This window comes from Rana temporaria, chromosome 3 (assembly GCF_905171775.1).
Source record: "Rana temporaria chromosome 3, aRanTem1.1, whole genome shotgun sequence".
NCBI classification, from domain to species: domain Eukaryota; kingdom Metazoa; phylum Chordata; class Amphibia; order Anura; family Ranidae; genus Rana; species Rana temporaria.
The window spans coordinates 399,897,702-399,925,538 of NC_053491.1; the positions used below are offsets into that span (position 1 = coordinate 399,897,702).

The 27,837-nt window shown below is 43.4% G+C and overlaps 1 protein-coding gene across 1 annotated transcript; it reads left to right on the forward strand.

The window, feature by feature from the left end:
• Positions 1-8,845: 8,845 nt before the first annotated feature.
• On the forward strand, positions 8,846-20,233 carry TMEM230 (transmembrane protein 230). Its single transcript, XM_040345913.1, has 4 exons — positions 8,846-8,953; positions 10,700-10,835; positions 15,043-15,165; positions 19,512-20,233. Exons 2-4 carry the CDS (start codon positions 10,740-10,742, stop codon positions 19,650-19,652), a joined length of 360 nt encoding a protein of 119 aa, XP_040201847.1. The 5' UTR covers positions 8,846-8,953; positions 10,700-10,739; the 3' UTR covers positions 19,653-20,233.
• The last annotated feature ends 7,604 nt before the right edge of the window (positions 20,234-27,837 follow it).

A 27,837-nucleotide genomic window follows, 5' to 3' on the forward strand; every position in this document is an offset into this window, starting at 1 on the left:
GCATTGATGAGCACTGGTAGGCTGCACTGATGGGCACTGGTAGGCTGCACTGATGGACACTGATAAAGGCTGCACTGATGGGCACAGATGAGGCGGAACTCATACACTGCACTGGAGGCCCCTGATGAGAATGCACTGATGGCCACTGATAGGTAGCACTGGTGGCCCCTGACAAGGCCACTGATAGGCTGCACTGGTGGCCCCTGATGAGACTGCACTGATAGGCACTAATAAGGCTGCACTGATAGGCACAGAAGAGGCGGCGATCTTAAACGGCATTGATATGCTGCACTGATGGCCTCTGATAAAGCTGCACTGATGGCCACTGATGAGGTGGCATTCTTAAGATGCACTGATAAGGCAGCACTGATAGGCTGCACTGGTGGCCCCTGATGAGGCCTGACTGATGGGTACTGATATGCTTCATGTTGATATTGTTAAAGTTGTTGTTAATATTTATTTTTGGAACTTGAATCTGCATAATACATTTAACAGTGTCATTTCATGAGATATGTTTAGGTGTGAGGTTTGCTTAGGGGAAGGGTAGGGGTTGGGTGGGCCAAGTTGTGGTGAGTAACTCTTAAGGCCTGGTTAGTGGCTCAGAACTTGAAATTTTGAGCCCTGCGTTGTACATTCACATCAGACCCTGCCCTCAAGGAGCTTACAATCTAAAGTCCCTAACTCACATTTATACATACACATGGTAGGGGCAACAATTTAGACAGGAGCCAACTACAACTGGATTGATTGATGTAAGTATGGAGTGAATGGTGCGTAATTGTGTGTGCTAATGTACAGAGAGGAAGAGGCTGGGCTCTAAGAGGAAATGGTGGAGCCTAAAGAGGAAGGGGTGTGCTTTCCAGATGATAGGGTGTGTCTTAAACAGGAAGGGGTGTGCTGTATGTAAATTAGGGGGTGCATGAGTTTTGTCAGGCCTAGAGCAGCACAGAACCTAAATACACCACTGCATCTACCATTGAGAAAATATACGTGGCAAATTTTATCCCATTATTTAATGAGATCAAAGAGGAATTAAAGAAAGTGGCACTGCAACCACTATCATGGATGGGTAGGATAAACATGTGTTAAATGGTGATCTTTCCAAAAATCATATATAAGTTCCAGATGCTACCAATAGCTATACCACTGAGTTTTTCCAGAATAATAAAAACAACAATGATACAATATATTTGGCAAAATAAAAAGCAATGAGTAAAATGTGCACTAATAACTAGGAAAAAATCATGGAGGCTTAACTACACCAGACATAAATAGATATTATAGGGCAGTAATTATTTATTGAATGGTAGAATGGGTTAACCAAAAAAGTGAAAAAAATGGATCAGGATTTAAAACACTTTAAATAGAGCACCATTGCACACAAATATCTGGGTACCACGCAAGTATTAAACATTTATTGTATTTAACGTTTGGGATGAAAAAAAATGGATATATAATTCACTATTACTTAAAGCAGGCATGTCCAAAGTCCGGCCCGGGGGCAAAATGCAGCCCCCCTGTTTATTTAATATGGCCCCCCTGGGGATTTGGATATATATATTGTAAGTCCCGTCTCCTGGGATGCCATTGGACGACTGTCATGTCTATCATAGGAGGCGGGACTTTGTATTAAAGAGGCCACAGAGTAAACAAGAGATTCTCCTGTTTGTAATCTGTCGGCACTCGTCCCGCCCCCTCCCTCTGCCCTCCGAGGCTGCAGATGGGCATCGTTCAGGCTGCACTGATGGCAATGGTAAGGCTGCATTCATGGCACATGTGAGGCTGCATTGGTTGCAATGGTAAGGCTGCATTGATTGCAATGGTAAGGCTGCATTGGTTGCAATGGTAAGGCTGCATTGGTTGCAATGGTAAGGCTGCATTGGTTGCAATGGTAAGGCTGCATTGATTGCAATGGTAAGGCTGCATTTATGGCACATGTGAGGCTGCATTTATGGCACATGTGAGGCTGCATTGGTTGCAATGGTAAGGCTGCATTGGTTGCAATGGTGAGGCTGCATTCATGGCAATGGTAAGCCTGTGCGTGTTATACGCCGATAAATACGGTATATCCAAATAACACGCCCAAGCTCATCCTTAGTCCTAAGCTGCGCTCTGGGATTCGTTGGGGCCACAAAAGAAATGAATACAGTATATCCAAATAACACGCCCAAGCTCATCTATTTACCACACACAGCCAAAAAGGCAAGAGAATTCTTATTGGGCAGTGTATTAGTGCTCAGACGAACACACTTAGACCAAATTTTAATGGTTCAAAGAATGTCAGGCAAAGTAGTCGGCCCTTACGCATGTTCACTTCATCAAATCTGGCCCTTTTGAAAAAAGTTTGGACACCCCTGACTTAAAGGAACAAACTTCTTTGGCCCAGGGAAGGGGACACTTTTTGGTACCAGAATGGGAGATGCACAAATAAGAGATATTATGGCACATAGGGAAATAAGAACACTTCAGGATTTAAAATAAGTAAATAGGTGGAAGTGAATTGGAAAATTTTCAGTTAAAACATTTGTTTATTCTGACCCCAACAGGCCAATAGGACAGTATTCATTCATGTGGGGGACACATACTTTTGAGGTGTTAATTGAGTCGGGCTCCTAAGATATTTCATTGTGCTATGCTAACTAGGTCTGCTTTTACAGACCATTTCATTGTGTGATGCTAATGACACTGTATTGTGTGAAAGTCTATTGATGATAAGATGTGGAATGTGACTTGTCAGCTGTAGTAATTAACTCCTCTAGATTCGGTGCCAAAAAGTCTAACCTTTCAGGTATAGTGAATTAGCATGTCAATTATGTTTAGTAAAGGAATGTGTTTTGTGTAACAGGTGGGGATAACTTATCGCAGAGCCAGACCGTCTGGATAATGATTAGTAATTAGCCCATCTGAATGTGTATTGAAGCCCCCATTGTGTGATGTTTTGGGTGGAGAGTTTCATTGTCCCTGTGATTACTGTAGCATGCTTGTAACTGTATATAGGCTGAGTTACCATTAAAGCATTTATTCGTTTGAACCAGAGACAGAGCGTGTGTCTTGTCCTACTGGGGAATGGAATGGGTCCTGTCTGCTGGATTGTCGGATAAGCTGTCGTGGGTTGGTGGAATGGAATATCATAAACGGTGTTAACCCCTGACCGTTACACCCCCCTATATAGAGAAATGGGAAAAATAAATAGGTATGAAACTACAAGTGCTGTATTCAATGGATATAAACACAAAATAAATGAATTATAAATTCCTGGGAAGATGGTACCCGACACCGGATAAAATCCATAAATATCAATTGGACAAACCCTCACAGTGCTGGAGGGAATGTGGACAAAGGGGCACAGTGATACATATTTGGTGGGAATGCCCAAAAATCAAGGAATATTGGCAAGAAATCCTGGAATATATAGAAGAGATAACTGGAGGAAAGATAACTAACAGTCTGCAGACGTGTTTATTTAATGAATCAAAAGTCTCAAATAAACAATACAAGAAAACACTAACCCCAACGTTATTGAATGCCGCAAAAGTTTTAATACCTAAGAAATGGTTAAATAGAGAAAAAACAGATATAAAGGAATAGTTTGAGCGAATAGAATATTATAGTGGAAAGGAAAATCTATGCAGCAGAGAAAAGGGGCAACTTGGAAATTATAATAATATCTGGGGAAGATGCAAAGAATTTAAAATATCGGGGAAATATCTTGAAAAGATGATGCAGGGTGGTGGGCCTAAATAGAACCGGAAATAAAAAAAGACAACAAACCATTTGGAGTAGAGAGGGGGGGGGGGTAGAACAAGGGGGAGGAGGGAGAATAAAGGAAGGGTAAAAAAAAACTTTGAACCATTGAAAGTAAAAATGTAGTGTGTAATATTTATTTAGATTTTTTTTTTTTTTTTATCAAATCAAGGAATAATAGCAATCACAGCATATCGAATGGCGGCAATACAATACAGTGTTGAAGCATGGATTTATACAAAAAGAGGCAATATAACATATTTTCTATTTGAGAATAAGAAAGTAATGAGCGCAAAGTATTCCATGTCATAGTGAGATAAAACTAGGCTCAAAGAGACAAAATTATATACCATTTACACTTGAAAAGTTTAGTTCTGCCATAACATGGGGAATCTAATGACTAACTATTTAAAAAGTTAAATTTACCCAATTCAAAGCCATGACTTTGATTATAAATTGAGAACATATGCTGTAATAAAAAAAAAGGGGGGAGGTGAGAAAAAATTGATGAAAGTGCTCTAGGGAGGAGCAGGAACGGACAAAATAAAGGGGGTAGGGGGGCTAGTGGGGGGAGAGTAAGACAGAACTCTGAAGGCTTATTCCATGTAGTCTATTTGAATTCAGGACTCCCTGAAAAGGCATTGTAACGGTCACCACCGTTTATGATATTCCATTCCATCGCCCCACGACAGCTTATCCGACAATCCAGCCGACAGGACCCATTTCATTCCCCAGTAAGACGAGACACACGCTCTGTTTCTGGTTCCAAAATGAATGAATCTTTAATGGTACACTCAGGTTTTTATACAGTTCACAACCAAAAAGCATGTTACAGGGACAATGAAACTCTCCACCCCCAAAACATCACACAATGGGGCTTCATACACATTCTTTTAGATAATGACATTCAGGTGAGTTAATTATCCCCCAGACGTCCTGACTACGAAAATAAGCTATTCACCTGCATAATACACATTCCTATGTCAGACGTTCTGTCTCCGACAATAAGCTATTCACACCTGATACACAATACACAGACGTCTGACCTTTAGAGGGTGCTCAGTCACATTCCATACCTTATCATCAATAGACTTTTCACACCATACAGTGTCATTAGCATCCACAATGAAAGGTCTTTCAGAAGCCAGACTCAATTAACACCTCAAAGTTAGACATCTGACCTTTACAGACTTAATTAGTACAATAGACACAAAACAGTATTAGCATCACACAATGGACAATGGAATATTTTAGGAGCCTGACTCAATTAACACCTCAATAGTCTATTGACCTGTTCATAAGGAACAACTTGTAATATTCTAAGATATCCTGCAAAACATGAATTATCATGAATGTCCCATCTCATGTAATTCATGATATCATTCCTCAGTCATCCTATGCCCCTATCGGACATAGGATGAGCCTAGACCCAAGAGTCATTGCTTAAGCTGGCACAGGAGTACCCCATATCCTTCAAAAGTCTCTGGGTGTCACGGGCCATTCCGTTACAGGCATGGTGTTTTTTCACCTTAATGCATAGGATGCATTAAAGGGTTTGTAAAGACAAATTTTTTATTTATTTGTATATAACAAACATGTTATACTTACCTCCACTGTGCAGCTCGTCTTCTGGGGTCCCTCGGCGGCTGTCTCGTCTCCTCCCCGCAAGAACTCAACACCTTCATGCGAGCGAGCTTGCATGGTGTTGAGTTCCTGCGGGCGCGCTCCCATGATACAGCTGGCGGCTATTGCCGCTCACTGTATCACTCGGCCCTGCCCTCTGCGCGCCGCATCATTGGATGTGATTGACAGCAGCAGGAGCCTATGGCTGCGCTGCTTTCAATCCATCCAGTGTAGCCAATCAATGGCCAGGCTCAGAAACGAGGAAGACGATGGGGGCGTTTACCTTTACAACCCCTTTAAGGTGAAAAAACACAAAGCTTTACAACCCCTTTAAGAATTCCAGGTATGGCATTTTTTACATTGTTACATTGATCCAGCTAGAGTCCAATATAACTACGTAAAACATGTCATATTTTGAATACTCCTTTATTGCTAAGGGACTGAATGCTGATATCATCTCCTGGGTGGATTAGATGTGTGCCTCCTTGACCACCATTCTTCATCAAGGAAGCATTTCTGAGCTGCTACCCCTGCAATGCAAGGAGCCACATGGAACTCCAATCTTTGACCTTTGGTTCTTGTCTGCCCACCTATTGTGACTTTGGTCACCTCTGGTCATCTGATCCTCACCTGCTACAAATGGTTGGGTTTTGTGATAACCTAAGGCCTTTGATTGTGAAACTAAAAGCACAGATACTTACCTCTGCTCCCATGGCACATAGCCCACATTGTCCCTTTCCTGCACCTTCACCCCAGCTTCTTCCAGGTGGCATGGGATGATGTAACTCTCATGCATGCGCAGGAGTGCAGTCATCCCAGGACATGCAGAGTATGAACAGCTCGGTGTACCTTCTACAGGGCATTGTGAACTGACAGGGAGGTGGATTTTATGCATGTCTCTTCTGTAATAAAGAGCCTGTCTGATCCCAATTTTTTACGTTTATTTACATTTTAATTGAACAAGATGAAGTTAGAAGCTGATTGGTTGCCATGCACAGCTGCACCAGTCCCCCCCCCCCCCCCAATATGTGACGACATACAGAACACTAGCTGGGTTCACACCTGTATGATGCAGACACATGTGACTCGCACATGGAATCGCACTGCATATTACATGCAATGTCTGTGAGGTGCAGATTTTGCCTTACATTTTTTATTGGCTGAAATCGCATGGCATTCGCACTAGACTGGTGCAGGACCCTTCATCCCCCACCAGGTTCACATTGTTGCAGTACTGGACTCTGCATGTAATTTGCACAGGAATCGCAGTGCATTCCTGTGCAAAGTACATGCAATATCTCTGGGTGCAACGTGAGCCATGGATTTGTATAGCTCAAATCGCACGAAACTGGCACTTGCAGGCAGTTCACACTGCCCTCTGCGAACCGCTGGGTGACAATAGAAAGTTAAAGTGGAGCTTCACCCTAAAAACTATTTTTTTACATTAAAAAGTACAATAGTAAGGACATTTCATTTCGGCAGTTTTCTTTGCTCTGTACTTACCTTTATTTCCGGTTTTTGTCCAGGGCTTGCGCGTTCTGACGACTCCGGGACTGGGCGTTCCTATCCCAGCCTCAGGGTTCCGATGACTGCGGGACTGGGCGTTCCTATCCTTCGGTTCGATGATTGACGGCTTGTGAAACAGGTGACCTGTCGCACAACGTGCATCACCAGATTTCCGGAAATACCCGAGCTAAGAGTCGGCACTATACAGCACCTGCGCCCGCCGTGTAGAGCTGACTGCGCAGGCGCCGTATAGTGCCGACTCACAGCTCGGCTCTTTCCCGACGTCTGGTGACGTGCGTTGTGCGACAGGTCACCTGTTTCACAAGACATCAATCATCGTACGGAAGGATAGGAACGCCCAGTCAAGCAGTCATCGGAACCCGGAAGCCCTGGACAACATCAGGATATAAAGGTATGTACCAAGAAAAAAAAAAAAAAATGCCGAAGTGTATTGTCCTTAAAGTGGAGTTCCACCCATAAATATAACATTACATCAGTAGTTTTAAAAAAATGTCATTAGTCCTTTAAGAAAAACATTTTTTTTCTTTAGATGCCTTCAAAGTGTTGTTGCTAGGCAAAATAGTTAATCTTCCCTCTTCCTGCACCTAGGTGCTTAAGCTTCCTAACCTACACCGCACAGACTCCTGGGAATGTAGTGGGTGTATCTTTCCAGGAGTCTGTGCACTCCCCAGTCTCGAAGAATCATGTGACTTGGACAGTACAGGTGCTGAAACCTGATCTGAAACCTATTACACTGCTTGTGCAGCACTGAGCATGTGCGAGATCTGCAAGGCTGAAATCCAGGAAGTCATACAGTCTGGCTTCATGATGCCCACACTTAAGATGGCCACCAGTCAATTTCTATTTTATAAAGTGTCTAAATGCTGTAACAACCTAACAAAACGGACCTTAGTTTACAGACTAACTTTACTAGAATACATTAAAGCGGTGGTTCCCCCTTAAAAACAACTTTTTTTTATTCCACTGCCCCCCCACATTACAATCGAATTAAGGCTCTTATTATTTTTTTGCTGCTGTACATACCTTGATACAGCATATTCACCCGTGCATCCGGGTTGCGAGTCCCGCGGGAGTGGGCGTTCCTCACATGTGTTTGATTGACATTTTGCCCAAAAACGAGCTCTCCCCCCGTCGCGTAAGCCCCGTCACGATTGGCGAAAGGAGCCGAACGGCGATGCGCATGCGCAGTATAGCGCCGACTCGCCGTTCGGCTCCTTTCGCCAACCGTGACGCGGCTTAAGCGACAGGGGAGAGCTCGTTTTTGGGCAAAATGTCAATCAAACACATGTGAGGAACGCCCACTCCCGCGGGACTCGCAACCCGGGTGCACGGGTGAAGATGCTGTATCAAGGTATGTACAGCAGCAAAAAAATAATAAGAGCCTTAATTCGATTGTAATGTGGGGGGGCAGTGGAATAAAAAAAAGTTGTTTTTAAGGGGGAACCACCGCTTTAAGCTTGTGTATTACAGGGGTATTTGTATTTAAAAAGTGAAATTGTGGCCGGAACTCCGCTTTAATATGCTGGATCTGCTAGATGCAATTTAATTTTTTTTTTTTTTTGGGTGAACCCCCGCTTTAATGACCCCCCTAGATCAGTTCGCAGATCGCAGTGCGAATTGTCAAATGGTACAGGAATCGGATCGGATGAGTGTGAACGCCGATGATGCAATCTGAGCAAAATAGGGGTCCTGCACCACTTTGGTGAGAATGCGATTTCACATTGTTTCTATGGTATAGAATCTTCAGGTAATAATAAAACTACATCTAAGCATTGAAAGCAGGGACTCAGGAAACACAGCACTCTGCATCATACTTCCTATACATCCCCACCACATTCCCCTATACACCCCGCGCTCACACCACAGCGCAGCCTCCCCATCAGCCTATCACAGAGACGCGGCTGTCACTGAAGCCGCACAGCCCCTCCTTCTCCTCCTCCCATTCACGTTTTCGTCGATCTTGTCTGGCGTCAGGTTCCGTTCGAAATAGGCGCCTCACTTCCTGTTATTGGAGCACAGACCCGGAAGTTGATGTGTGCAGTATGCTCACGTAGATCAGGTATATGGAGAGAGCCTGCGTGGCCCCGAGCTCAGCGGCCTAGCCCTGATTACTTGTGTGTGTGTGATGGGGGGACAGCGTGCTCTGTGATACTGATTGGTGGGGAGCCAGGCCTCCTAACAATGCCCCAGAGCCAGTACTGTACAGCCCAACCTGTCCCACAGGAGACACTGTGATCACTGATCTCTACGGGGACTGCAGGGCTCAGTGCACAATTCTCTTTCCTAATGCTTTGTTTACTGGACAGAAGCAGCCTGTGTTCTCATACAGTGATCTGCAGCAGGCCATAGACACCAGAGATCTGTGCAGTAATCGCAGGGTGGCGACCCCTTTCTCTACTCCACCCCTCTTATATGCAATGGGTAGATGCATGCATAGCATTAATCCAGGGCCGCCCCTGTTCATGTGTCCGGCCCCTTACAGGGCATCGGGTGCATAAATTACAGCGGCAGGTTTTTTTTTTTTTACTGATTAGAGCCAGAGCGCGACTTGTCAGGCGGCTAAGTCACCTGACGAGCCAGAGGCTCTTATAGGCTTCTAAATCGGGTGGGCTTGGGGTGAAAGAGGATGTGCTCCGATCCCGCCCCAGGTGTGTTACGCTAATCCTCAATCCAGCCAATCAGAAGCAAGTGTAAGACCCGTTTTCCAATTGGCCACTGAGGAGGAGGGAGGAAACGGAAGCCGCCACTGCCATGATGACCCAGAGGAAGGGAGGCTGCAGGAGAAAAGCAAGAGAACTGGAGGAAGCCAAGCAGGGGAAGCTGCCGGTGATGGGGTAAGTGCTACCCACCGACCCAGGGGGGTGGCATACTGTTTACCACCCCCCAAAAACATTTTTCTGCCACTGGTCGCCACAGCTCTGCCCATGTTTTCCCCATTCCAGTGAGTGCAGATAAACACCAGCTGGTTCTTTTCTGTATACAAAGCCTAATGGGAGAATGTACTAAAACCCGAGCAGCGGTGCACAGTAACCAATTGGCTTCAGCTTGTTCAGTAAGAGGCGGTTCACACTGGGGCAGCACGACTTGCCAAGCGACTCGGCAAGGCGATCTACACACGACTTCAGAGGCGACTTGCAAAATGACTTCTGTATTGACGTCAATGCAAGTCGCCCCATAGTCGTACAGGAACCTTTTTCTAAGTCGGAGCGACTTGAGTCACTCCTGTTAGAACGGTTCTATAGTACAGAGCGGAGCGCGACTTGTCAGGCGGCTAAGTCACCTGACGAGTTGCCCCTGTGTGAACCGGCTCTTAAAAATGAAAGCTAGTAGCTGATTGGCTGCCCCACGCAGCTGCCTCGGTCACAAAGAGAGTGAAGTTTGCACAGGATCCTGCAGTCCTCATACAGATCAGTTATATATGATAAGTGGAGATGGGCTCAGGCGTGTTCGAAATCTCACATGCCCGATCCCGCCAGGAAGCTGACACTGCACACAGCTAATTACAGGCAGTAAGACATTTCTTGGTCCGCAGCTGCACAGACCGGGAAATGTCTAACTGCCTGTGATTAGCCGTGTGCAGTGTCGGCTTCCTGGCAGGGTCGGCTATGTGGGATTTTGAACACGCCCGAGCCTACCTCTAATGATAAGCAGTCCCAGTGTCTTTTGGGTAAGTGGCAGGGTTGCACTGTAGAACTGGCTTGGGATCCTGTAATCCATAGCCTTATAACTCTTCTAGATAGATATGCTGTGTGCACAGGGGAGCAAGCCATTAACATTTGGTATGTTGTATATCTTTGCTTTTTAGGATTCAGGTTTTCATCTGTATGTAGCAAGCCCTGCGTGCTATGATGCCCTCACGGAATAATGCTACTGCTCTTCCCAACAGCAAAGTGAAGTACTCTAAAGTCTCTGATACCGATGAGGGATACATTGACCTTCAGGTGAGGACATCTGGCTGCCATAGAATTAAATGATCTCAATCTTAAAGCCCAACATCGTAAATTACAAATGAGCTACTCTTACAGTGGCAGAACTCCATCCACTCCTGAGAGGTTAAAGTGGTATTACACTCTCCTGGGCAAAAATGATTTGCATGTAGGTGGCTTTGAAAGTATTTCAAACTGCACCATCTAGGGCATGGGTCTTCAAACTACGGCCTTCCAGTTGTTCAGGAACTACAATTCCCATCATGCCTAGTCATGTCTGTGAATGTCAGTGTGTTACAATGCCTCATGGGATGTGTGGTTCTACCGCTGGAGGGCCGTAGTTTGAGGATCCCTGATTTAGGGGATATTGCCAATGTTTCTTTTATTTACTTTGCGAATGCGCATTTTGTCCCTGACAGCACACTCAGCGTGCTGCCGGTCTATGCATTTATATGCGGTGCCATTTGGTAATAATACAAGCACTAAGCACAATACTGTATTGGACTGTTATACACAATTATTAAAGTGGGTTTGTTTTTATATATTGTTTGGTTTGCACATGGAGTCTAACTGTTGGTGATGTAGCGCTGCGTCCCCTGTGGCGTTTTTACTATTTCGGTCTTCAGAGTGCTTTGACACTTTTGTGGCAGCAGCTGCATGCATTATGTATTTATTAAATTATTTTGTAGTGCAGGTGTGTATTTATGTTTCCCTCCATTGGAATTTTGACACAAATCACAGATTTTGCATCTGATGATAATACAAACGCTGAGCACTTTATTGTATTGTACTTCTATTCACTATTATTAATGCTGGACTGCTTTTATATAGTGTTTAGTTTGAACATTAAGTCTGACTGGGGTTTTCTTATTTATTTTTTTGCTCTTTTAGTTTGACTTTACATTGCTCAAAGTGGTTGTAAATGATCTTGTAGTAATAAAATATACCAGCGCAAAAATCACAAGCACATATAAACACCAGGTAAATTTACAACACCCCAGATCGGTATAACATAAAAATAGTGCAATGCTAATTAAATTTCATGAGGAAAAAAAATGTATATAGGAAAGCACACAGAATTCCAAATAAAGTGACGATGTGCCTTATAAACAATGAACTCTGTGACAGACGTATAAGACCTCCACCTTAGGCACTCTATGCCATTTACTTCAACACCAGGACCCCTGAGTTAAAGGGTCAAACAGGCTTTCCCATAAAGGGCAAATATCCAGGAGTGTGGTCTTCCTGGTGTGGATCTTATGGAGATGCCAGATTAATTCATATATGGAATTATATTGCAGATGATCACCAGTATCCCAAGATATAGGAATAAATAAGAGACATCTAGTGCTCTCTGCTAGCAAAGATTTAATGAAGTAATAAAAGAATCACACTTGCAAATAAGGCACTTCACTAAGTGCCAGCAAACAAGCGCTTCTACATAAAAATGCATAGGAGACTCTCCTTCCATACGCGTTACGTCCCAGGGGGTGGTTGTAAACGATCACCTTGTAAAACAACTCTTTCAGTTTGAAGTAGAAATAAAAGGTAAAACATTTGTGTATAGAGTAAATTAAACATTATAAAAAAAAGTATTTAAGTCATCACCTTCTTTCCGTTCCCTCTGTTCTCAGCTGCATAAGAGCTGGGGGGGAGGAGAAGCAGCAGGACACTGGTCTTTCCAGTGAAGGGCTGTGCGGGAGGTGTGTTTCAGGACAGGTTTGATCATTGAAGGAGAGCAGGTTGAGTTCCCAGCACAGCTAGGGAACTGACCACGCTGTGCTCTCCTGCTTAGTGTGATCAGTTCTTTGATCAGAGTGACTGGCAAGAACACCAGAGATTTCACACAAAGGAAGCTATTCAAAGAGAACAGGATACTTTCTCATACAAGTAAGTACATCGTACAGCAGGCTCATATCAGGAACATTAAGTGTTGGGGTAACAAACTAAATATTCCTTATAATGTTCATAAAAATGATGTGCAAAAATTCATTAACACCACTAGGTGGCATAGTATACTAACATTAACACTGTGCTATGGCAAAAACCAAAACTGTGGCCAACTGGTGCTGACATGTCGTTTCCTGGAGATTTGTGACCCGGCTCTATAGAGAGTCAGTCACAATCTCCTGCTATAGTGTGAACACAGCCTTAAAGTCTGAGATTCCAGACGGTCCCCAAACCCCTAAAATTCTCTTGTAAATTCATGATATGAGGCGATTTAGGCACATCTCCTTCCATAACACAAAATGCTCTTCATCTGAAAGACCTATCACTAGTCTTAAAGCATATCTAAACCCAATAACACAAACTGTTAGGATTGCAGCTATCCATAGATGTGGCGTTTTTTGTTTTTCACACTTTTTTCCTTATTTTAACCTGGTAATCCCACCGTTAACTTGGTACTGGGGTGACAACTGTTCTAAGCAGTGTTGTCATCCTAAGACAGGGAGTGTGTTGGGACCACAACACTGCTTTTGATAACATAACACCTCCCTCTCTCTGTCAGGAAGTGCCCTGTGGAAGACACAATGCTGCTGGCCGAGCTGGTGCACGTCTGTGTGCGTTGGTGCACGTGCCCTTGCGATTCTTGGCACCCAGCGGCTTATTTAAACAGGATGTGCAGACAGGACCAGTGGGTGCCTGGCCTTTTTTTGTTTTTATTTTTTGTCTGAGTGTACTGTAGATCTGTGCATATGGCAAGCATGTTTGAATCCACTATGACTGACACATTACCTTTGCTGGAAGACTATGCCACATATCAACTACTTATTAAGGTAAAACAATACTTCCTAAGATAAGTTTTGAACTTTCCTCCGCTTACTTTGAGGCCATGTGCCCATGAAATCGCACACACTGCATCCTGGCCGGCTTTAATTTTTTTTTTGTACTAATTGAACAGATCGAATAAACACTAAAGCAGAGTTCCACCCAAAAGTGGAAGGTTCCGTCTATCTGCTCTCCCCCCCCACCCCCCAGGGTGTCATATTTGGTACCTTTTAGAGGGAGGAGGTACTGGTACCTGTTTTTCACAGGTACCCTACCCCACTTCCGGGAGACTGCATCGCGGCGCTGTCCCTTGGAAGTTCGGCCCCCTTCCTTTTTCCTCCGCCGCCGGGCCTGTTAGAAGGCGCATGCGCAGTAGGGAACCGGCCGAAAGGCTTCACGGCCAGTTTCTCTTACCAGGAATGGAGGCGGCAGCACCTGGGAGCTATCAGCTAGGGTGCCGACATCGTGGGCTCCCTGGAAAGGTAAGTGTCCATATATTAAAAGTCGGCAGCTGCAGTATTTGTAGCTGCTGACTTTACATTTTTCTTTCCCCAGGCTGGAACTCCTCTTGAAGTGGTATATTTACTAGTCCAAAAGGAGCAAAAAATATACATTTATTTATTGAGTTTACATACTTTAACCAGGTATGCCTGTGCAAATACTGACTTTCAGGAAATAATAGTAAAGCTATAATCCAACGCCTTATAGTGTGTGATGTTTGCTTACACTTTCTAATGGGTTTCGGTCTATTTCAAAATGGAATTCCAGCCAAAACATATATTTTTTTTTTTTTAGTCTGGGGTAGACTGGTAAAAGGTTAGAGCCTCTGTCCGCTTCAATGGAAAGATTTCCCTCTTACCTTCTGCCCCAGTAACCATACAGGAAAAGAAGGTATACTTTCAAATGGGGACACAGCAATAACATGGTTTTAAACCCTTTTTAATAAAAAAGGTTATACTCGCCTTCTCTGTGCAGTGATTTTGTAAAGAGCAGTCCCGATCTTCTGGGGTCCTCCACCAACGCTCCAAGCTCCTCCTCAATCCCAATCCCTGCTATCTACTTCTATAGACACAGACAGCGGGGCTTGACAGAGCATAGCGCTGGATCAAGAATTTGCTCAGGTAAATATAGGGGGGGAGGGAGTGTCAGCAAATGGGGCACACCAGTTTTAGTAAATCTCCCTCTATGGTAGAACATCAATAATACACGGTGTACACAATCTGAACAGAAAAAATATGTTTTGTACAGTCACAGCATTATCATGTATGTTTGTACTTATGATAAGCCCTGAGACCTGTTTCTGTGAATGTTATTCTTTTGTGTGTGTGTGTGTGTGTGTGTGTGTGTGTGTGTGTTTTTTTTTTTAACCAAAGCCAACTTTTATTTGAACTTTACTAAACTTCATTTTGAAAAAAATGTATTAATGTAAATATATTTTCTAATTTCTTTCCAGTTTAAGAAGAGCCCTACAAAAGTACCATACAAAGCCATTGCTTTGGCCACTATCCTGTTTTTGATAGGCACTTTGCTGATTGTGATCGGGTCCCTTCTTTTAACTGGACACATTAGCAATGGGGTAAGAGTTTTTTTTTTTTTTTTTTTTTTTCCTTTTCATTCAAATTTGTATTTGTCAAGCTAGACATGCAGTCATTGATAGCCTAACTTTTATTTTAGCTTTCTGTCTAGAGCAGGGGTGTCAAACTCAATTTCTTTTTTTTTTTTCATATTTATTTGTTTTTATTTTTGTATTCATGGTCACAGAGAGATATTAACATCACAAATGCAAGGAATTCATAATTCTATACATATTATCGTTCCAGACAGCGAGAAACACACACAAAAAAAGAAAGTAGCCACCAACTAGGCTTATCCAATCGTCTCCCTTACTCTGTTATTGTATAATTAACAACACATCTTAAACCTTTTAATTAGAATCTCTAAAGTAACTGTATTGTTTTCATACGCCTTAGGCCTCTCTATTCCCTTGTCTCTATATACCCTACCTATCCCTCCTTCTAAAAAAAATATAAAGGAGAAAAAAAAAAAAAAAAACAACAACCCCCTATCCCCTGCACAAGAAATGGAGGGGCTCTCTCTTATTTCTATTCATCAAAATCCTATACGCACTCCTCCCGTGGTTGACTCTTCACTCCTTATTCTACTCCTCCATCAGTCTCATCCCCTCTTCGGAATACATAAACAGATTCCATCCTGTCCATGTTTCTACATACTGCTCTCTTTTATTTCGGGCGGAAAGAACTAGATCTTCTATGGCTCCTATCTCTCGGACTCTATTAAGCCATCTCGTAATGGAGGGTGGCCTAGTGTCTCTCCACTGTAAAGTTATTCCACTTTTAGCAGCATTTATCAAATGACATAGCACCGATTTTTTTTATACGCTCGCACCGGGATCTGTGAACTGTGGAGCAGGAAAAGGGCCGGATCATCCGGTAGCTGAATTTCCGTGAATTTTTGAGATATTCTCTGAACTTCCAACCAATATTTTCTTACTTTTACACAGGACCAAAATATGTGCAACAGAGTTCCCTGTTCCAGTCCACATCTCCAGCAATATTCTGAGTTTTCTATGGAAAATGTATGCATCTTTACTGGAGTGTAGTACCATTGGTTCAATAGTTTGTAGTTGGATTCCTGTATTCGCGTAGATACTGATGAGTTTAGTGCTAGATAGATAATGTGTTTACGCTGAGTTAGTGAAAACTTCCTCCCCAGGTCTCTCTCCCATTTATTAATTCCCGGCAACACAAGCTCAATTTCATCACGGGCCGCATCAGCATTATTCTTGTAGTCAAAGGGCCAGTTGTATCTGTAAGACTATACAAATGTACCTACTCTTTATCATATTAAATAGTTGCCTCTCTACATTCGATTATTACTGGCTCTAGTAATAACTTAAAGGGGTTGTAAAGGTAATTTTTTTTTGTTACCTTTAATGCATTCTATGCATTAAGGTAAAAAAACTTCCGACAATAGAGGCCCACCCAGCCCCCCACCCCCCACGTTTACTTACCGGACCCCTCGAACGGCCTGCGCCGTGAACGTGCTGTCATCTTGGCCGGCTTCACGGCTCACTCATTGGTCGATTGAAGCAGCGCAGCCATTGGCTCGCGCTGCTGTCAATCACAACCAATGACACGGGGGGCGGGGCCGTGTGATACAGTTGGCGGCTATGGCCGTCGGCTGTATCACGGGAGCGCGCCCGCAAGGACTCCACACCATGCGAGCGAGCTCGCATAATTGTGTGGAGTTCTTGCGGGGAGGACCATAGACAGCCACCGAGGGATCCCAGAAGAAGTGGGTCAGGCCACACTGTGCAAAAAATGACCGCAGGTATCCTCTGCCATGTTTTTGGACTGAGCAGTCTCTAATAAAGTTTCTTGTCCATGACACAAGCGGTGTGGTGTTCTCCTTTTTCAACTGGCATAGAATTGTAATATTCTCATAATTGTAAACAGATGTGTAGAGTCCCCCCACCCAAGCTGGGAGCGGAGCTGGGAAAACAGTGCAGGGTTTGGAAAGAGAAAAAAAAACCTGGAGTGGGACTTTAAAGGCACTACCGCAAAATTAATAATAGTATTGAAGTAAATAAATAATATTTATTGAAAACGCATATATAAATAGTACAAAAAGAGTGGATAGATAAAAATTGCAATCTAGATATGGATTCTTAAAACCAACGCGTTTCGGAAAACAGGGTTTTTCTTCCTTCATCAAGGTAGTAACAGAATTTCACTTCTATAAGAAATGCAAGATAATCAGTGGAGAATTTGTACAACAATACATTTTATTGACGAAGTCTATAGTGTATCTAGCCCATCAAAGTACTTGTCGCTTACATCCTTATTGTAGTTTAAGTATCCAAAAGGTTAAAAACAGAGTTTTAACACTGCAGCGCATGTCCCTTCATGCAGTCCATCCACTATGTCAATGTTGGTAATTAGCAGACAGGAGAGGGGGGGATACAAAAGACCTCAGAAGACACTGGGAGGATCTCTGTCCTAGACACCACAGGGAAAACTGTGCTGTAACCAGACACAGTGTGTTTGTGTACTGGGGTCCAAAGAACCGAGAACCTGTGGCAGGAGCATAAAAACATAGAAACTGCATAAGGAAAAAAAGTGGGGTGGTAAAAAGAATATTAAGGTCAAAGCAATGACTCGTATAAGAAATCGAATCACTGCAAATGTAGCACCCACCTATGCGTATTAGTGTACTCACATGCAGGCAGGTTAATAGGGAAGTGTGAGGGTTAGACAGTACAGATGGTTTCAACATCCGTAAGAGAACCAACTATATTGTAAAAAAAACATAAAAGGAAAAAGAGAGGGAAAAAAACATCAAAAAACAATATAAATAAAAATCTGCAGGGCCTGGAGGACAACCAGAGGAGGGCTGGGGACAGTTGCCAGAGTCTGCAGCATGCTGAGACCAGAGGAGGCTCAGACGAGGGGGAGCTGCGGCTTCACAGAGAGGCTGAGAATCTGCCACGGACATTGTAGGCAAGGTGGGGCGGAGACAAGTTGGTGCCACAGCTAGAGGAAAGGTGCGAGGGCCACATGAAATGGCCTGGTGCTCCATATTCAGCTCATAGACCTTGTGTTGGACATATGTGGTCTAGAGTATATGTAAACCCCAAAATAGAATATATTGCAGCTTACCAGCTGTGCTGACTGAATTTGATTTTTTTTCATATTCCCCCCCCCCCCCCCTTTTTATATTCACCTGATGATCTTAATGGCAGTGCACTTCATGTCCTAGGGCAGGGGTCTCCAAACTTTCTAAACAATGGGCCAGTTTACTGTAGTTCAGACTCTAGGGGGGCCAGGCTGTGCCTAGTGGGAGTAAATGCCCCATCTTTGGTATTAGGGGAACAATTGTTGTTGGTTACAGGAATTTTCTCCTATTGTTGGTGTCCTTTGCAGGAATAATGTCACAGTTTGAAGACCTCTGTCCTGGGTAATAATGCTCATATATTGTACTGTATCTGTGGAGAAGAGGGGTTGTCATCCTCAGGAAAATAATTGTTAGACGTACAGAAATCTTCCAGCTCTCCTCTTCTGCATACCAAAGGGTAATCTAGTTCAAATATACTTCCTGATAACACTGGACTGCAGGAGCAACAGGTCATTTTCTTGCACTTATATCTTGGATATAACAAAATACTTTTAATTGTATATTTTTAAGGGGAAAATCAGGAAGTGTAATGTTCTAAAAACGTAAGGTTTCTATGCATAAAGGTATAAAACCTTCTGTGCTGCAGCTCCCAGACCCCACCCCCCTGCACGAGCGCAGTGGCTCTAGTCGATGTTTCTTTTCTCATTGGACAGATTGATATTGGCTCCCGCCGCTGTCAATCAAATCCTGTGACACCATAGCTGGGGGCGGGAATTTGGGAGTGAGCCTGCGAGGGTGCCCCAGGGAAAACGGCTTTCCGTGGGGGCACCCAATGAAGAGGAGGGTCTTGGCACATCGCACGGGACTCCAAAACTTGTTTGTTATTTTTATAAAAAAAAGCCCTGAAGGTTTACAACCACTTTAAAGATATTTCTCACTTTACTTTTTATTCTAGTATATTTGTGAAGCGGAGGAAGTTTCTACATCCATTAAGGTTTAGCTACTTAAATTTGCTTTAAAAGAGTAATTAAGTATGCCATAAGTATGGCTGTTCTAAAGTTAGTTTGGTTGTCCAGTGCCCGGCTGCCTTAGGATGTTTCTGGTAGCATTCTTTTACATGCAAACCGTCATGATCTTGTACATACTGGTAAAGAAAGCACACATAATCATTGGCTCCGGCTTTTATATATAAAATGCTCTCTGTTTATTTCATGCTGGTGACTGTGGATGGGCAGATTGTAGACAAATTGCATTTTAACATTTTTTTTATTCTTATTTTTTTTGAAGGGCAATGAACGGGCAATACCAGTGCTAATCATCGGAATTTTGGTCTTCCTGCCTGGCTTCTACCACCTCCGCATCGCTTATTATGCTGCTAAAGGATACAGAGGTTACTCATATGACGACATTCCAGACTTTGATGACTGAACCACTATGTGTGGTAGAAGGCACTGCACACGCTATTCAGCTCCTCTGGGAGCCAACAGGTCTCAGTAGGGGAAGGAGGAGAAGATGGCCAGCAGACCAGTGTATATACAATGAGGCTTCAGTTTAGTCAGGCAGTTGTGATAATTCAGTGGACTGTTCTATCAGTTTGTCACAAAACAAATACCCGACTTGTACTGCTAAATGTTTTGTAGGGTAAAAGCATTCCCTTCTGAAAGGAGCATGTTAGATTTTCCTACAGAGAAAGCAAAAATGGAATTTATAATCCATGAGCAGTAGAAAACCTGAGGTCTTCCCCTAACCACCAATCACATTCTAACTATTACTTGAATAGAGCACTTTGAAAAATGGTCGCAGACATTTCATTAATTGGTGGTTTCTATATCACCCTTTTCCTTCATAGGCTTATTTAGCTAAAAAGAAAGCCATATTGTTTTATATTAAAAACATGCAGGATAAGCTATGGCTGCTCTGAAAAATTATGCATTAAAATATAAAAAAAAAAATCCTTGGATAGCAATAGATACAAATGGGTACCAAGGGATCATTTCACTCTAATTGGATAGACACAAACAACATGTTAAAATTTCACTGTTACCTGATGTTTACTTGAGGCATGCTTTACATTTTTAATCAAGTGATTTGGATAATCTATGCAAGTTTTATGGTTTTATTTTTAATTGTAATCTGACAGCTTTCCAGCTCTAAGCTCCATGCATCAAGGCCTGGCAATTTGCAACCCTCCAGATAAATTTGAACTACAAGTCACAGCAGGTCTAGGAAGGAAAGCAAAATAATTCCTTTTACCCTGTCCGTGCTAAGGTAAAATTGGAGATCTGACATGTAATACATATCCTGTGCAGATAGTGAATAAGTGCATCATACCTGCACACAACTCCAGCTGGGCACCTACCATATTTTGTCCTGCCCACAGAGTTCAAGTCAGTGCAGCGTGTCTACTTCCATGGACTCTGCATGTCTTCGCAGACTTTGCCCACTGAAGTGTGTCAGAGTGCTGAGTTGCATTCTGTGGGAATGGCTATCTCATTTTACCATTCAAGTGAAGTCCATATTCATTGACATATACCAGAGCATAGGGTGTGGAAGTGTCAGTATAGCTGCGTACTACCGCTGTCCTTTGAAGTAGAAACATAGCCCACTGTACCACGACTAAGCATTGATTGCGATCCCTGGCTCCGACATGTTGTCCAGTGTGTACACTTTATCTTGTGTATCTGCTAAGCGATGTAATAGAGAGTTAAAGCGGTAGTTCACCCACAATCCCATGATGTTACCATCGAGACAGGCATTGTAGCGCGAGCTACAGTATGCCTGTCCCGATTTTTTTAACCCCGTACTCACCTCGTAGTCGTCCATCGTAGATTCCGGCTCCCGCGGGGAATGGGCGTGCCTATGGAGAGGGAGGATGATTGACGGCCGGCCCTGGCACGTCACTCTCCCCGAAGACAGCCGGAGTAGGTCTCGGCTCTTCACGGCGCGTGCGCACAGGCTATGCGCACGCGTCGTGAAGACCAAGCCTATTTCGGCTATTTCCGGAGAAGCGTGACGCGCCAGAGCCGGCCGTCAATCATCCTCCGTCTCCAGAGGCACGCCCATTCCCCGGTATCTTCGATGGACGACTACAAGGTGAGTATGGGGGGAAAAAATTCGGGACAGGCATACTGTAGCTCGCGCTACAGTGCCTGATTTAAAGGTAAAAGAAATTTTTTTTTTTTTTTTTACTGTCGATAGGGTGAACCCCCGCTTTAAAGGGGTTGTAAAGGTACATTTTCTTTTTTTTTTTTTTTCCCCTAAATAGCTTCCTTTACCTTAGTGCAGTCCTCCACTTACCTCATTCTTTGATTTTGCTTTTAAATATCCTTATTCCTTTTGAGAAATCCTTACTTCCTGTTCTGTCTGTAACTCCACACAGTAATGCAAGGCTTTCTCCCTGGTGTGGAGTGTCGTGCTCGCCCCCTCCATTGGACTACAGGAGAGTCAGGACGCTCTCTACATTGCAGATAGAGACAAGAGCTGTGTGTTGGTGGGCATCCTGACTCTCCCGTAGTCCAAGGGAGGGGGTGAGCACGACACTCCACACCAGGGAGAAAGCTTTGCATTACTGTGTGGAGTTACAGACAGAAGAACAGGAAGTGAGGATTTCTCAGAAGAAATAAGGACATTTAAAAGCAAAATCGAAGGATGAGGTAAGTGAAGGAGGACTGCACTAAGGTAAAGGAAGCTATTTAGGGAAAAAAAATTGTACCTTTACAACCCCTTTAAGGCTGTTCTCTGTACATGTTCACAAGACAGCCTTCTTTCCTTTGACAGGGCCCAGTACTACAAGGGTAATTTTGCAGGTTTGCGCAGTATACCTGAGTCGGCCACTGCACAGACAGTGATGTTCTGTACAGATGGTGATTTTCATTGCTTACTCGTGGGGAGGGCCTGGTGGAATCCATAACTTTATTAATATCTTAAAGCGGAACTAAACCCATCAGTTTCACAAAACATTTAAGGCATGCTGTAATTGATAACGGTCACAACTGGTTGTACTCTCATCTGAACTGTCAAGCCATACCTGATCATTTGTACAGCACATGGTAACTGCTGATCAAACAGATGGCAGCTTCCTAGGCTGTAAAGAGTAGGAGGGTTTAGTTCTGCTTAAAAAAAAAAAAAAAAAAGTTGAGAATAACCTTTTGTATGCAATAACGCCCTTAGCTGTACAGAAAAGTCAGATTTTTTATAATTTACCTTTTGTGGTGCGACACTATCCGTAGCAAATGTCACTGGACTGGACATGTCTTCAGGACATCAAGTTCTCTATGAGCAGTAAAATATTGTCCCCAGATACCACACTTATTTCTTGACTTCTGTTTTTTTTTTTTCTCTGTTAAAAACCTTTAAAAAAATAAACAATTTATGCATGCTGTACTAACTTGTAACTTACGGGTTCTTGAAAGGCAGATTCCTGTGTTGCCAGTATCATCCACTCTGTTCCAAATTGATTTTACAGTACAGATCACAAATTTGAAGGGAAGAATTTAGCTGGAGGCTATGGGCAACACAAACCATTTTCCTCGCAGTTACTTTTGTACGGAGCTTGGAAATGGGGACCCAACCAATGTCTGTTTTGTAAATGAATGAGTGAATCATTCTTTCATGGTGAGGTTGGCTCAATTGCCACTGTGTTCATTGCACACCATGGCACTGCTGCTACTGCTGTATATGTTCATTTTTGCCAACATGCACCAAGATATGGAAATGTGTGTGCATGGAAGGTATGATCTCCTTCATGTATTCTGCTTGGTTAAGTGCAAATAAATGCTATTATAAAATGAGGCTTATTTCTTTCTTTCTTATACCTTCTTTTTTTTTGGATATTGTTGCTTCCAGTGAATAATGTGATATTCTGGAAAAATGATATTCTGGGAATTAATAATCTATTGTTGATTTGATTTAACAGGTACTTTTTTAGTTGTAAATGTTTGTCCTTTGTTAGCACAAGTTATAAATGGGGAAGCAGACTAATCCTGGTGACTGTAGTGCTGTGTAAGGGCTATTCTTTGTGCTGCTTTAGTCTTTATCCTACAACATCTGGTCCAGTGAATATGAATGTCCAGGGCAGCAGAAAAGCCGCATTCAGTTGTCATCACTGCTTGTTATGACTGCTGATATGCAAGACAGCAAAAAATATCTTCCACTACTTGACTGATTAGCTAAACGATAAGTTTAAGATTGTTCTAAAGATTATAGAGGCTCCCCCAGGCCTAATCCTTTTTTTAGTTCCAGCAGCAGCTGTACACACTGCTTTAGCTGGGCAGTGAGTTGTGAAACGCAGTATAAAGCGTTTATAGTACAGAGCGCATGTACCGTACAGCTGGAGCAGCATATAGTTGCCTTTGGTTCTCGGGTATGTGTTTTTGTTTTGTTTTTATTCTAAAAAGGATAGAGAGGGCCTAAGGGAAAGCCAAAATAAAGTACAGGTTACAGACCACCATTAGGAAAATCACAAGTAACACAACAATAAAACATGAACATCATGTGGAATACAATAATGGCACAAAAATTATAATTGACACATATAGTTAGAAAAGATAAATTAGACAGTGCTGGGTGGACAAAAGTAGCTTCACCCTCCAACACAACCACACATGAGGCCAACGAGCCACAACTTAAACCCTGCACCCCACAGTCTGCCCACGTAATCCAAACTACTTCCCACCAACAATCAAAAATGTGTGCCCAAAGTACAGCACCTAGGTAACATGCACTTCAAAGACAGATCTACCTCCTGGATAAAAATGTCTCTTACCTGCAGCAACCAAGTAAAAATCAGTCTCCGGGGTGCCAACCCAGGGGTCTCCAACCAAGGCTGCCATATGGAATTAAATTTCTGGGCTGCATTTCTATGCTGATATGTAAGGTGCTCCCATAGAAGGATGCATTTAACCTGTTCAATCCATTGTTTCTTGGTCGGGACATGCAGGGATAACCAAAATCTAGCCACTAGCTTTCGTGCTAAGTACAAGAGTCTGATCACTGCAATGTTAACTGGATGAGGGTAGAGTTCTTCATCCACTGCGCCCAATACACATATTAGGGGGTCCAGAGGAACACAGAGGACACAGAGGAAATAACCTCAGTGACATTACCCCAGAACCGGTGCATCTTAGGACAGCGCCACATCGGGTGGATTAGCGACCCCTCCTCCCCGCAATGTTTAGGACATAGAGAAGAATCTCTTCTTCCCCAATGGAACAATTGGAAAGGTGTGCGGTAGGCCCTATGTAACAAAAACAGGTGAGACAACCTATGTGACTGAAAATGAAGTAAGAGGACCAGCTTGTAGACATGTGTCCCATGCTTCACCATTAGTAAAGTCGCTGAATCCTGTACAGTTGATAAAAGTCTGGAATAGATATGGGATATTGGGCCCTTTTTTTCCTTACCAAAAAATACATCTTTTATCAAGGGATGACTAGACAGTTGGAGAACAGAAATCTGGCACTGGGCCTGCAGGGCGTGCTGGAGCTGCAAGTATCTGTAGAATTGATGCCTAGGAAGGTTAAATTCAGTCTGCAATTCCTGAAATGATTTAAGTATATTTTGATGATATAATTGAGCAATATTGTAGATACCGGCCAGTCTCCAGGACAGGAAGCCATCCAACTTGGACACTTCTACCAAGTTGGGATTGTCCCAAAGTGGTGTATTCGCAAAAAATCCTGAGATACGCAAATTAGACCTCACCATGGACAACAATTTCTTGAGGACTACAGTAGGCGCAGCCTGTGGCAGGTGAGGAAACCCCGCCTCCAAACACGCCAGTACCGAAGTGTTCCGAGACCCTGTACGTAACAGATTGTCAATAGAGTCAGATTCATTTAAATACCCAGACCCACCCAAATGCTGTAACTGAGAAGCCACAAAATAAAATTTGGGGTTAGGGACTGCAGCTCCCCCCTGAACTTTACCATATTGTAATGTAGAAAGCCTAATACGGGCACATTTTTTCTTCCAAATCAAAGACCTAAATAAAGTATCTATCCGAGTGAACCATCTGCGTGGTATCCACTGAGGAGAATTGTGCATGATATATAATCGTTGAGGGCACTACACCATTTTGATTAGATTTATCCTACCTATAACTGAAAGCGGGAGTGTAAACCAAGTGAGACAGGAGATTCTCCTCTAGGTACGTCTGTGGATTAGCCGATACCTGAACCCCCCAAATATTTAAAAGAAGAGACTACCTTCAGGAACCTTGCAGCATCCGGCAGCGAAGCAATTGGGCCATCTACAAGCAATAGGACAGACTTACTCCAATTAATTGAAAAACCCGACAAGGAGTCAAAATGTTTTATCAACTCCATAGCCGCAGTAAGGGAGGTATCCACATCCCCTAAGTATAGTAATGTGTTGTCCGTGTAAGGGGAGCGTCTTTACAACAATCTTGCATTTGTCTATTAAAGCTGAACTCTGGGCCAGAGAGAAAGTTACCCTTTGCAGTGGGTCCCGCTCTGTACTGCAAGAGTAAAATGCTATTTTTGTCTAAAAATAAGATGGCAAATAAGATAAATTACTTAAAGGATAAGTTCACCTTTTGTAAAATGTTACACCCATATTCAGGTGCTGGATCGCAATGGGGCTCAGGTAAGTATTAGAGGGGCTGCTGCACACTGAAGCTCTTTTTATTTGAATGCAGAAAATGCATTCGGATAACAAAAGCTTCTGTGTAAAACCACTTGAAGTTTTTAGGCTGCCTACCATGAGCTAGATACATATGCTGCTATTAACCTTCCATAAATTATAGCACAACTCTATATTTTTTTTTTTTACAATGCTTTCTTTAGGGGGGGGGGGGGGGTGGAGTGGTCAGTGTCAGTGACTGTTTTTTTTATTTATTTTTTATAACTTTTAAATATTTATTACAATCTTTCTTTCTCTTTTTTTTTTATCAACCCTGTTGGGGGGGGGGGGGGGGCTTTGGTGGGATATGAGGGGTCTGAGCAGTCTTCCCCAGTCCCTTTCTCAGCAGCCTCGGCTGCACTGAAGATGAATGGACAGGAGACGGAGGCTCCTGTTCATTCATCAACTGAAGCATAGTAAACACCATTTATGATGCTCAGTTATGAATGGACAGAGTCATTGATCACTGACACTGTGCATTCAGAAAAGGAAGGAGCCGGTAAATGACATATTTACCAGCTCTTTCCTCCGCTCTGCTTCCTGACAGATCTGGGACATGGAGGAGTGGGGGAGCGGAGGATGACACCAAGGGAACAGAGGGGGGGACAGGAGGACATAGCGGGGGACCCTAGGAGCACGGAGGAGGACACAGGGGACAGTCAGCGGCAATCAGTGTGGCGGTGGGGGCCGTTCTAAGCACCCATCTCAAGATTACTATGAGTTAAGTCTAATGGGGTCACGAGGGAGGAGCCTAACAATGGCACCATCTGGGAGTGCACTGTAGGAGCCCTGGATCTCTTAGTGCACTAATGGAGCAGTAGGTCTGCAGCTTTGAGCCCAGCCCTGCTGTACCCACCCCCTTTACTCTGGCGGTATGAGGAGAAGGAGTTAGCCGGGTAATACCAGAGCTGTGACAATAGTGGAGGGGAAGCTGCCATACCCCTCCACTGCTCTGGTGTCGAGTGGCACGAGGAGACAGAGTTTGCCGGGTAACTCAGAGCCACGGAAACAGTGGAGTGGTGTACGGTTGACCTACCCCCCCACACCAGGGGAGGAGAGGCTCAGTACGGGAGCCATAATTTCTAGTGGCGCTCTTGTGCACCGGGCATAAATCGGAGACACCGGGGGAGGAGACAGGGGCTCTCTGAGACACTTGGCGGTGTTAGGTGACATCTGGAGAGGCCCGAGTGAAGACAAAGGCCACCAGAGACCCTGGAATAGAGCATGCTTGTGAGCCAGGAAAGGGCTGAGGTAGAGCTGCCCACTGGGAAGTGCCAACGACCCCCGCCCCCCACTACTGAGAAGCCCGAGTGACCATAACACATACCTATTTGCCGATATTTAGGTGAACATGCATTAAATAAATTAAAGGAAACGTGGGGAGTGGTGAGTACACACACCATCTTGTAAATACAGATAAACATAGACTATGATGTAGTACTGCATTGTGACACAGGTGAATTGGACTACTGGTGAATGTTGAAACATTAAAATCTGCAGGAAGAATAACTCACCACCACACGTTTGTATAATGAGACACCCTGGCCAACATGTACTGCCCTAATAGAGGTCCAAAACAATATCTGAAAGAGATTTAAAAAACATTTATGGACTTTAAGAGGGGCAGTGTAGTGTTGGCAGGAGACTTTAATTTTTGTTTAGACCCCAGAATGGATAGTACATCAAATGCACAGAGAATAGGAAATCATTCATTGAGAATGGTAAAGAAAAAATGAAATCAATGTCAGCTACTGGATAGATGTTTGGCGTGCCCAACACCCGCAGGCAAGAGATTATACATTCCATTCTGCGGTGCATAATACGTACACAAGGTTAGATTCTGTCATTGTGGAACATCCCTTATTGGAGGAGTTGAGACCTGTGGGAACTCAAAAAAGGATAAATGGAGACTGAAAATTTGATACAAGATATAGAACTAGAAAAAATTAAATATTAAATAGAACAATATTTT